Source organism: Tachyglossus aculeatus, chromosome 3 (assembly GCF_015852505.1).
Source record: "Tachyglossus aculeatus isolate mTacAcu1 chromosome 3, mTacAcu1.pri, whole genome shotgun sequence".
Taxonomy (NCBI): Eukaryota; Metazoa; Chordata; class Mammalia; order Monotremata; family Tachyglossidae; genus Tachyglossus; species Tachyglossus aculeatus.
In genome coordinates, this window is record NC_052068.1 from 7,536,028 (window position 1) to 7,548,385 (window position 12,358).

The 12,358-nt window shown below is 45.1% G+C and overlaps 1 protein-coding gene across 1 annotated transcript in view; it reads left to right on the top strand.

Annotated features, from left to right (window-relative positions):
- The window catches only part of DPYSL4 (dihydropyrimidinase like 4), a 52,561-nt gene extending 46,133 nt beyond the window's left edge, over positions 1 to 6,428 (top strand). Inside the window, exons 13-14 of the mRNA XM_038744075.1 lie at positions 1,301 to 1,559; positions 5,230 to 6,428. Coding sequence (XP_038600003.1) covers positions 1,301 to 1,559; positions 5,230 to 5,321 — 351 coding nt within the window. The 3' untranslated portion in view covers positions 5,322 to 6,428. The remainder of the gene's footprint in view (positions 1 to 1,300; positions 1,560 to 5,229) is intronic.
- The last annotated feature ends 5,930 nt before the right edge of the window (positions 6,429 to 12,358 follow it).

A 12,358-nucleotide genomic window follows, 5' to 3' on the forward strand; every position in this document is an offset into this window, starting at 1 on the left:
GGGATATGATTTTCTGAAGGGCAGGTGCTACTCTAATTAGTCTCCTACATAGAAAATCATTGATTTGTTTGGCATGTGTGTATTCATTCGTTCATCCATTCAATCCTATTTAGTGAGCACTTACTGTGTGTAAGACACTATACTAAGTGCTCGGGAGAGTACACTATAACAGCAAATAGACACATTGCCTGCCCACAATGAGCTCACAGTCTAGAGCGGGAGACAGATATCAATATACATAAATAAATGAATAAATTACAGTTACATGCATATGGGCCATGGGTTTGGGAGGGAGGATGAATGAAGGGAGAAATTCAGTGTGATGCAGAAGGGAGTGGGAGAAGAGGACAGGAGGGCTTAGTCAGGGAAAGCTTCTTGGAGGAGACAGCCTTCAATAAAGCTTTGAAATGGGGGAGAGCAATTATCTGTCAGATTTGAGGAGGGAGGACGTTCCAGGCCAGAGGCAGGATGTGGGTGACAGGTCAGTGGTGAAGAGTTTATGTTTGATGTGGAGGTGGTGGGCAATTGGTATACATTTGTTCACAGTTGAGAATCTCTCTAGGTGAATGTGTTTGTGTGTACCTGCGTGTATTGATATGTGCACAAGTACATGAGTGAGTGCATAGACATAGAAATGTGTGGAAATGTATATATTCATTTATTCATTCAGTAGCATTTATTGAGTGCTTACTGTGTGCTGAGCACTGTACTAAGCGCTTGGGAAGTACAAGTCAGCAACATATAGAGACGGCCCCTGCACAACAATAGGCTCACAGTCTAGAACCGGGAGATGTGCAGGTGTGCATGTGTTTTCATACAGATTATATGTACAGCGGGTAGACCTAGACGTGTGTGTGTGTGAACATGTGGGTGTGAATATGTGTGTCCTATGTATATGCCTACATTTGCATTATATGCATATGTATGTATATTTGTTCTGAGGGGAGTGAGCCCAGAGCATTCCGCAAAAGCTACTTCTGGGCTTTGGGAAGACTGAAGGGCCAAGCAGAGCCGGGGTCATCCTCCTTCTCTCCTCTCACCTTCCCTCCTTCCCTCCTTCTTTCCCTTTTGCGGGCAGGGAATGCGTCTGTTATATCATTGTATTGTCCTCTCCCAAGTGCTTAGCACAGTGCTCTGTCCCCAGTAAGTGCTCAATCAATGTGCTTGACTGACTGACTGACTTCTTTTCTTCCTCCCCCACCTTCCCTCCCTCCTCACTCTCCCTCCCTCTTTCCTTCCATCCTTCCCTCTTCCTCGCCTCTCCCTGTTCCCCCATCCCGTGGTGGGGGGACAAATCCAGCTGGCAGAGATGCAAGGCGTGCCCCGGGGCCTCTACGACGGCCCACCGCTCCATGAGGTGACCACCCCTGGCACCTGGGCCTCGGCTCCCGGGGCCGGAGCCACCCCCGGAACCGCCACCGGGATGGCCAAGTCGTCGTCGGCGTCGGCAGCGTCAGCCGGGGCAGGTGGCCCCTCGGCGCGGATGGTGGCCTCCTGCCCCGGGAAGGGCTTCCTTGCGCCCATCCGCAACCTGCACCAGTCGGGATTCAGCCTGTCCGGTGGGTCTTGCCATGGGTTTTGCCAAGGGGGAGTGGCAGGGGACCCCCAGGGATGGCGGGAATGGGCCATCCTCCTACACCCTTACCATCAGCATCAATCATCCAATCCATCAGTGGTACTCGTTCATAGGAGTCCAGCGCTTACCCTGCATGGCTCAGTGGAAAGAGCATGGGCTTTGGAGTCAGAGGTCATAGGTTCAAATCCTGGCTAGGCCAATTGTCAGCTGTGTAACTTTGGGCACATCACTTAGCTTCTCTTTGCCACAGTTACCTCATCAGTAAAATGGGGATTAAAATTGTGAGCCCCCCACCGTGGGACAACCTGATCACCTTGTAACCTCCCCAGTGCTTAGAACAGTGCTTTTCACATAGTAAGTGTTTAATAAATGCCATTATTATTATTATTATTATTACCCTGTGCCAGGACCCGTTCAAAGTGCTGGGGGAGATCAAAGCCCATCGGGCTGGACACAGACCCTGTCCCCCTTAGTAATAGTCGAGAGGAATTTAGAACAGTGCTCCAGCACTTAAAACAGTGCTCCAGGGCTTAGAACAGTGCTTGGCGCATAGTAAGCGCTTAACAAGTACCATCATTGTTATTGTTATTATTACCATCTAGAGTAATAATAACAATAATAATGATGGCATTTGTTAAGTGCTTACTATGCGCAAAGCATTGTTCTAAGCACTGGGGAGGATACAAGGTGATCAGGTTGTCCCACGGTGGGCTCACAGTATTAATTCCTATTTTACAGACAAGGGAACTGAGGCCCAGAGAAGTCAAGTGACTTGCCCAAAGTCACACAGCTGACAAGTGGCAGGGCCAGGATTAGAACCCATCTAGAGTACTTAATGTAGCAGCGTGGCCTAGTGGAAATAGCACAGGCTTGGGAGTCAGAGATCGTGGGTTCTAATCCCGGCACCTCCGCTTACCTGCTATGTCTTTGGGCAAGTCACTTAACTTCTCTGTGCTCAGTTACCTCATCTGAAAAATGGGGATTAAGACTGTGAGCCCCAGGTGGGACAACCTGATTACCTTGTATGTACCCCAGTGCTTAAAACAGTGCTTGGCACATAGTAAGCGCTTAATAAATACCATCATTATTATTACTTATGACATCTTAGAACCAGGCAACTATTAGCATGAAAACTAGCATTTATGAACAGCACTATTATCCGAAAAGTTTCTAAAAGGAACTAGATAACATTGCCATCATCTATGAGGCAGCAGTAATACTTGGAATTTATTTTTAACTCGTATTTGTTAAGTACTTTCATTCATTCATTCATTCAATCGTATTTATTGAGTTCTTACTGTGTGCAAAGCACTGTACTAATTGCTTGGGAAAGTACAATGCAGCAACAAAGAGAGACAACCTCTGCCCACGAGAAGCTCACAGTCTAGATGGGGGGGAGACCGACATCAACACGGGTAAACAGACATCATTCATTCAATCATATTTATTGAGCACTTACTGTGTGCAGAGCACTATACTCCATACATCAATATAAAGAAATAAAATGACAGATATCTTCATTCAATTGCATTTATTGAGCACTTACTGTATGCAGAGCACTGAACTAAGTGCTTGACAAAGTGCTGTGGGCCTGGGAAGGGGAGAAGAGCAAAGGAAGGGAGTCAGGGTGATGTGGAAGGGAGGGGGAGATTCATTCATTCATTCAATCATATTTATTGAGCACTTACTGTGTGCAGCGCACTGTACTAAGTGCTTGGGAAGTAGATGAGAAAAACTGGGTCTGGGAGGGCCTCTTGTAGGAGATGGGCCTTCACTAAGTTTTTCAAAAACAGTGCTCCAGCACTTAGAACAGTGCTTGGCACATAGTAAGCACTTAACAAGTACCAAAATTATTGTTATTATTATCACCATGTAGATTACTTAGGGCATCTTAGAACCGGACAACTATTAGCATGAAAACTAGCATTTATGAACAGCACTATCATCTGGAAAGTTCCTAAAAGGAACTTGATAACATTCCCATCATCTGTGAGGCAGCAGTAATTAAATATACTTGGAATCTTATTTTTCCACTGATATTTGTTAAGTACTTTTTTATATGGTATTTGTTAAGTGCTTATTAGGTTCCAGGCACTGTACTAAGTGCTGGAGCAGATACAAAGTAATCACTGTGTCCAACTTGATAAATTTGTTTCTACTCAAGTGCTTAGCACAGATCATAGTAAACACTTAACAAATACCACCACAGTCCCTGTCCCACATGGGGCTCACAGTCTTAATCCCCATTTTTCAGATGAGGTCATTGAGGCACAGAGAAGCCAAGTCACTCGCCCCAGGTCACAGAGCAGAAACGTGGCAGAGCCGGGACTAGAACCCAGGTCCTTCTGTCTTGCAGTCCCGTGCACTATTCTGTCCCCATAATTATTATTATTGTTATTATTATTATTATGGTATTTGTTAAGCACTTCCTATGTGTCAGGCACTGTACTAAGCCCTGGGGTAAATACAAGGTAATCAGGTTGGATACAGCCCCTTTCCAACATGGGCTTCGCAGTTTTCATCCCCATTTTACAGATGAGGTAACTGAGGCACAGAGAAGTGAACTGACTTTCTCCAGGTCCCACAGTGGAAAGGCGACACAGCTGGGATTAGAACCTAGTTCCTAATGACTCAGTCTGGGAATCAGATTTATTAAGTGCTTACTGTTTGCAGAGCACTGTGCTAAGCCCTTGGGAGAGGACAATATAGCAACACACTTTCCTTGCCCACAGTGAATTTACGGTCTAGAGGAGGAAACAGACATGCATATAAATCAATGAAATGACTTTAACTTCTAATGGAGGCTCAGGGAACGTGTCCCCTGTTCTATTGAACTCTCCCAAGTGCTTAGCCCAGTGGTCTGCACATAGTAAGCGCTCAATAAATTCATTCATTCATATTTATTGAGCGCTTACTGTGTGCAGAGTACTGTACTAAGCACTTGGAAAGTACAATTTGGCAACAAATAGAGACAATCCCTACCTAACAATGGGCTCACCATCTAGAAGGGAGGAAACAGACAACATAACAGAACAAGTAGACAGGCATCAATAGCATGAATAAATAGTATTGATGGATTGGCTGATGAATGTAATAATAATCATAATTATGGTATTTGTTAAGCACTTACTATGTGCCAAGCACTGTTCTAAGTGCTGGGGTAGACACAAGGTAATCAGGTTGTCCCACGGGGGGGCTCACAGATTTAATCCCCATTTTACAGATGAGGTAACTGAGGCCCAGATAAGTTAAGTGGCTTGCCCAAGGTCACAGAGCAGACTAGTGGCGGAGCCGGAATTCAGAGGAACCCACGTCCTTTGACTTCCAAGCCTGTGCTCTTCCCACTAAGTCATGCTGCTTCTATATATCTGTATATATCTGTAATTTATTTATGTATATATGTATCTATTTATTTATTTGTATTAAGTCTGTCTCCCCCTGTAGACTGTGAGCTCCTTGTGGGCAGGGAATGTGTCTGATGTTCTATTTACTCTCCCAAGTGCTTAGTCTGGTGCTCTGCACAAAGTAAGAGCTCAATCAATAATATTGATGAATTGACTGATGGGTGGGTGGATGGATGGTTGGATTTATTCTTGGGAAACTCATGCACGATTGTGCTGTTCTCTCTCTCTCTCTCTCCCTCTCTCTCCCAGGCTCCCAGGCTGATGACCACATCGCTCGACGCACTGCTCAAAAGATCATTGCTCCTCCCGGAGGACGATCCAATATCACATCTCTGTCCTAGTAATTCCCATAATTCCCGTCCATGGCCAATGGAAGCGCGTGCTGGGCCCCGTTGGTTTGTCGGAGCGGCTGGATTTGACTTTTCTTTGTTGTCATTTAATGGATTTCTATAATAGAAAGTGCTCCTCCTTGCCTAAATTTAGCCAGGACACCCCATTTCTGCCCAGCAGTGGCCAAAACCGGGCTGTGGGCATCCCTCCCCAAAGAGGGCGGTTATGGGTATTCAAACACCGTCCTAGCAAGGAGTTAGGTGGAGTGGGAATTTCAGAAAATACCCCTCACAGCTCAGCTTGAAATAAAGAGCCCTCCAGTGCCCACAAACTCCGACTCCAGGCCATAAGGAAGCAACCTTGCTCATCACACTCGAGGTTCGGGGCCTTTAGAGAGTCTGGAAAATTGGTTGTAAGTGCAGCATGCGTGAGGGCAGAGGTACTTTGGATTTGCTGCCTGTAACCTCCATCCAGCCAAATATCAACACCCTGAATAATAATCACTGCCATTTATAGGTGAAGGGATTTTTGCTGGTAAAATCCTCCCACGAGATTTTTTAACGCAGCTGCCTTGACGGTGGTCAGTTCTCCATGGTCACTCATTCTCTCTCTGCAGATCCACGTAAGACATCAAACACATACTGGAAACACATGCCCACTGCCGATTTTTACCATTGTGAACACATGCCTGTTAGAGCAATCAGATCTATCCCCACGGAAATGAGTGTACATACATCACTCCAGTGGCGGTCTAAACGCATGAAGGCATCTAAATTTTTAACAGTTGTATTTCAGGGATCTGGAAATCAAAATACTAGGTATTAGGCTTTTGTTAGGATATTTTTTAAACGAAAATTTATTTCTATGGTTTTCCAAAAATTAAGCCTAAGCTTTCTTGTACTCCCCGCTCTGGGGAAACTTTGAAATTGATGAGATGAGATTTTTTTACAAAATCCTTTTGAGCAGGTTTATTTTCACCCTTTGGAGGGAAAGGCGGTTTTATATTGGTCCATAAAAGTAGGTGCGTGACAAGAAAGGTACAAGAGGTTATTTTGGTTTAGTTCATGTTGGACACGAAGAAAAGCTAAAAATAAAACCTTCTATTTCTTTGTCCCTTTTCCGTCTGTCCCTCTTTGACCTCCCCCTATGTATTGTCTTATGCATGGCTTTTTGAAATACTGTTGTTCTCCCCTAGCTAATGCACCGCATACCAGGTGTCGATACTTAGAAATAGAAGTTAGTGCTAGTAATTAAGAGGCATTGAACCAAACTCAGTCAGGTTATAGTTGGACAATAATGCCTGGAAATTGTGTTATCTGAAACAAGAATGGATCTTTTCAAACTGGGCAAGGAATGTGTCCATCTGCTCTGTTGTATTGTACTCTCCCAAGCACTTAGTACAGTGCCCTGCACACAGTAAGCGCTCAATGAATCTCAATGATCTTTGATAACCTGTGAAATATATTACACTGTATTTTCCCAAGCACTTAGTACAGTGCTCCTTAGACAGGAAAAACTTGATCAGTCCCATCGGTTGTTTCATTAGGGAGGAAGAAACAAAAGTTAAAAATAAATGACCTATTTAAGTCACCCTACAGATGCCCAAGCAAATGTATGCACGGATCAAAGAAGCAAATAGATGTTGTCTTCCACTAAGGCCCATGGTGTGGGACAGCAACACTCCTGGCTTAGGACAGGAAGTCAGTGTGGAAGAAGCATCGTTCTCCTAACTATGAAATGTTCAGTGAAATAGGGAAGACAAGAAGAAAATAAAGCAGGCCCCAAAGGACTTGGAAGTGCACATTTCAAGAGACATTAAAGACAGTAACAATTTTGTCTGTCTATCCTGTGGTACTTGCTGATAATAACCGTGGGATTTGTTAGGTGCCAAGCTCTGTACTAAACCCTGGGATAGATACAAGATCGTCAGGTCAGACCCAATCCCATGGGGCTCACAGTCTAAGTGGGGGGAAGAACAGAAATTGACTCCCCATTTTACAGATAAGGAAACTGAGGCATGGAGGAGTCGAGTGACTTGCCCAAGGTCCTACTGCAGGCAAATGGTGGAGTTCAAATCAGTTTCTTCTTTAGCTTGTCACAAATACTAAGATAAAGATAACGTTTCATACCCAAATGACCTTTTTGTGTGTTTTTTTTGGCCTGAAGTATCCAGATACTCGGACCAAGTGTATTTTGGCCAAATGAATTCCAGTGTGCTGTTAGGTATTTTCCCAAGGGTCCTAGGAGTTCAAAATAACCTCATATCCCTCTTTCTGCTGTTTATTCAGGATGTAGGAATGCATGTTTTAAGAATTAGATCTTTTAGAGGTAATGAGACAGTCAAAGCGTACATAGATCTCCTGGAAGGAGAGCATATCAACTTTTGAAATTCCTTACGCGTGTTGATTTTGTCAAGACTCCTATACTGCTTTTCTCTTGGTGTTTTCTTATCAGCATTTCTCTGTCAGCCAAAACAAATAAAAATGGAGACTATTGTGGTGCATTTTATGCATTTTTCTTCTCCATCTCACCCAAACCTTCCTGAACTTGTTCAGTTTTCCCCTTCAGCCATCATCTGACTCTGTGTGTGTGTGTGTGTGTGTGTGCGCGCGCGCATGTGCATGTGTACATTTGTGTGTGCATTTTAAGGTATTTGTTGAGCGCTTACTTTGTGCCAGGCACTGTTCTAACTGCTGGGATACATACACAGTAATGAGATTGGACACAGTCTACGTACCACGTGGAACTCATAGTCACCATCCCCGTGCTACAGATGAAGTAACCGAGGCCCAGAGAAGTGAAATGACAGACAAATGGCTGGGCTGGGATTGGAACCCAGATCCCTCTGACTCCCAGGCCTGTGCTCTAGGCACACTGCTTAACGAGATTGCGTTCCTTCTGCCGTGACTTGGATTCGAAATGAGTTTGCTGCTGCTACAAAGCGTTATTCTAGCCACTCTACAATTACAATGAGCTACAGAACCCCTATGACTTGCATCCATCAAACCCGAGGTGAGTCCAGCAGAGGAAGAAATGGAAAAGTGGTTTTAAGCAGTTTTTGTTTGTTTTCTAATTCCTAGGTACGTATCAGTCTGAGCCTAAATAATAGTGGTGATGGTTCCTTTCTAAAATACCCCAAAATATGAATCTATTTTGTCTATCCTGTTAAGACAGTTTGGGCTCCAGCTGATAAATAGAAAGCAGCGTGGCATAGTGGATAGGGCACAGGTCTGGGGGTCAGAAGGTCATGGCTTCTAATCCGGGCTCCGCCACTTGTCTGCTGTGTGACTCTGGGCAAATCACTTCACTTCTCTGGGCCTCAGTTACCTCATCAGGAAAATGGGGATTGAAACTGAGCTCCACATGAGACAACAAGTGTGTGCAACTCTATTTGCTTGTATCTATCCCCAGCGCTTAGTACAGTGCCTGGCACATAGTAAGTGTTTAACAAATGCCATTATTATTATTATTATAATAAATCATAACTGTGGTGTTGTTTCAGTATTTACTATGTGCCAAGCACATTAGACCCAGTCCCTGACCCTATACAGGGCTCACAATCTTAGGGGGAGGGGGAGCAGATATTCATTCATTCATTCATTCATTCAATTTTATTGATCACTTACTGTGTGCAGAGCACTGTACTAAGCACTTGATTTAATCCTCATCTTACAGAAGAGGAAATTGAGGCACCAAAAAGTGAAGTGACTCACCCAGAAGCTAGGTGGTAGAGGTGGAATTAGAACCCAGGTCCCCTGAATCCCAGCCCTAAGGTCTTTCCTTTGGGCCATGCTGCTTAATAATTAGAAGAAGAATAACAATGATAATTCTGGCCTTTGTTAAGCACTTACTATGTGCCAGGTACTGTACTAAGTGCTGGTGTGGATGCAAGCAAATCGGGTTGGACACAGTCCCTGTTCCACGTAGCAGTCACAGCACTGCTTCTTTTAGAGAGTCAGGCAAACTGTTTTCACTTATTATCCAGACAGAATGAATAGAAGACAGGGGCAGCCGGGCTCATCCTTTGGGATTTGGGATTATCTGTGACCTGCTGGGAGGAACTGTGTCTGACCTATAAATGGAACAATTCAAGATGAATGCATTCCTTTGCTGAAGTAAGCGTCCCCCTGTGGGTGAGGACAATAGGTCTTTTTAAACACGGCTACAATCCTTGACCCCTCTAGGGGTTGCACCTGAAGAGTTTCCAATCCTCTACCAGTCTCAGCTGTGGGAGGGAGAGTGAAGCAGAGGCCTACCCATTCCATTCCTAGCTTGGCAGTGGCTAGCGAGTGGCAGGCAACCTGCTACAAGTCAAAACTCCCCCGTCCTGGGCAGCAGCAGCACGGGAGAGAGTCGAGGGCGGAGACTCAAGTTTACAGCACGGAAGGTGGCAATGGTAAACCATTTCCATATTTTTACTGAGAAAACTCCTTGGATCCATTACCAGAATGATTGCAGAAGGAGAGTGTGACATTCTGGGAGCAATGTGTCTGTGGACTGTGAGCCCGTTGTTGGGAAGGGACCATCTCTATATGTTGCCAACTTGTACTTCCCAAGCGCTTAGTACAGTGCTCTGCACAGAGTAAGTGCTCAATAAACACGATTGAATGAATGAATGGTGTCACTATGGGTTGGAAATGACTCCACGGTGTAAGACAAGACAATCCTTGCTTTCCAAAAAGCTTTACAAACCCATATCCTGAAAAGCCTGGGTGAGACCAACTGTGGTAGTAGTAGTTTTAGTAGTTATAGCAGTAGCATTAGCAGCCTTTATTACTGTGTGCAGAGTACTGTACTAAGCGCTGGGATAAAACACATGGGTGAGAATTAAGCTCGTGGACAGGGATTGTGTTGTGCGGCTTTAGTGGAAAGAGCACAGGCTTTGGAGTCAGAGGATGTGGATTCTAATGTTGCCTCTTCCACTTGTCAGCTGTGTGACTTTGGGCAAGTCACTTGACTTCTCTGTACCTCAGTTACCTCATCCGTGAAATGAGGGTTTAGACTGTAAGCCCCGCGTGGGACAACCTGATCACCTTGTATCTACCCCAGCACTTAAAACAGTGCTGGACACATAGTAAGGGCTTAACAAATACCATCATTATCAAGCACTTAGTACAGTGCTCTGCACACAGTAAGCACTCAATAAATACAATTGAATGAATGAATTAGCTCAGTGCTTAGATAAACACCACGAAAAGTTACAGAGCGTTGATTTATGGGAGCCCATGTCTCCCTGCCGGCAGACAGCAGAAAAAATAGTGTTTTGTTGCTAAATCATCAGACTCTGCTGCCTGGAGCTCAGGGAGAAATTGGGTCAGCTTAGCCAGGTGACAAAACAAATCAATCAACCGTCACTACAAGGATTGTGAAATAAGATGATGAGCTAACAGGGGCTTTCGGGGAGTGTTCCCCAGTCCTGTGCTTCTGATCAGTGAGCATCCGTTCTCCCTCCCCCCACTGCCACCCAGACCCCCAGGGTTTTCCAATGAATACTAATAACAATAATAATAATTGTGGTATAAGTGCTTGCTCTGTGCCAGGAACTGTACTAAGTGCTGGGGTAGATACAAGGTAATTTGGTTTGGACACAGTTCCTGTCCCACTTTTCTTAATCCCCATTTTCCAGATGAGGTAACTGAGGCACAGAAAAGTGAAGTGACTTGCCTAAAGTCACACAGCAGACAAGTGATGGAGCAGGGATTAGAACTCAGGTCCTTCTGACTCACAGGCCCAGGCTCTGTCCACTACAGCACACTGAATCAGCTGGCCCATCTTCCAGCTAGAGAATGGCCTATTTCAGATCCCCTTCTACTAATGAGGGAGACAGCAAGCGCATTGTTGCAAAGTGTCCAAACAGGTTCTGCACCCACGGTAGGGCCCAGTGAGGTCTAGTGGACCTTCACATGAAGCAAAAACTCTTCACTCTTGGCTTCAAAGCTGTCCATCCCCTCACCCCCTCCTACCTCACCTCCCTTCTCTCTTTCTCCAGCCCAGCCCGCACCCTCCAATCCTCTGGTGCTGCTAACCTTCTCACTAGACCTCATTCTCACCTCTCCCACCATCAACCCCCGGCCCACGTCCTGCCTCTGGCCTGGAATGCCCTCCCTCCACACATCTGCCAAGCTAGCTCTCTTCCTCCCTTCAAAGCCCTACTGAGAGCTCACCTCTTCCAGGAGGCCTTCCCAGACTGCATCCCCCCTTTTCCTCTCCTCTTCTTCCCCTACCCATCGCTCCCACTCCCTCCCTCTGCCCTACCCCCTAACCCTCCCCACAGCACTTGTGCATATTTGTATGTATTTATTACTCTATTTTATTAATGATGTGTATATTGCTATAATTCTATTTATTCTGATGGTATTGACACCTGTCTACTTGTTTTGTTTTGTTGTCTGTCTCCCCCTTCTAGACTGTGAGCCCATTGTTGGGCAGGGACCGTGTCTATATGTTACTGATCTGTACTTCCCAAGCGCTTAGTACAGTGCTCTGCACACAGTAAGCGCTCAATAAATGCAATTGAATGAATGAATGAATGGAAAGAGCACAGGTCTGAAAGCTAGGACACCTGGCTTCTGGTCCCATTTCCACCACTTGCCTTCCTGTGTTATCTTCTATTTTATAAAAAAAATGGCATTTGTTAAGCGCTTAGTGTTTGCCAGCACTGTACTAAGTGCTAGGGAAAGATACAAGCTAATCATGTTGGGCACAGACCCTTTCCCACATGGGGCTCCTAGTCAATAATAATAATCAATGATGGTAATTGTTAAGCGCTTACTATGTGCCAAGCACTGTTCTAAGCACTGGGGTAGATACAAGGTAATCAGGTTGTCCCACGTGGGGCTCACAGTCTTAGTGCTCATTTTACAGATGAGGTAACTGAAGCAAAGAGAAGCTAAGTGGCTTGCCCAAAGTCACACAGCAGACAAGTGGTGGAGCTAGGATTAGAACCCAAATCCTCTGACTAAGCCATGGCTCTTCCCATTAAGATCTTGCCACTAAACCATGCTGCTTCTCTATCTTAATCTCCATCTTAGTCTCCATTTTACAGAAG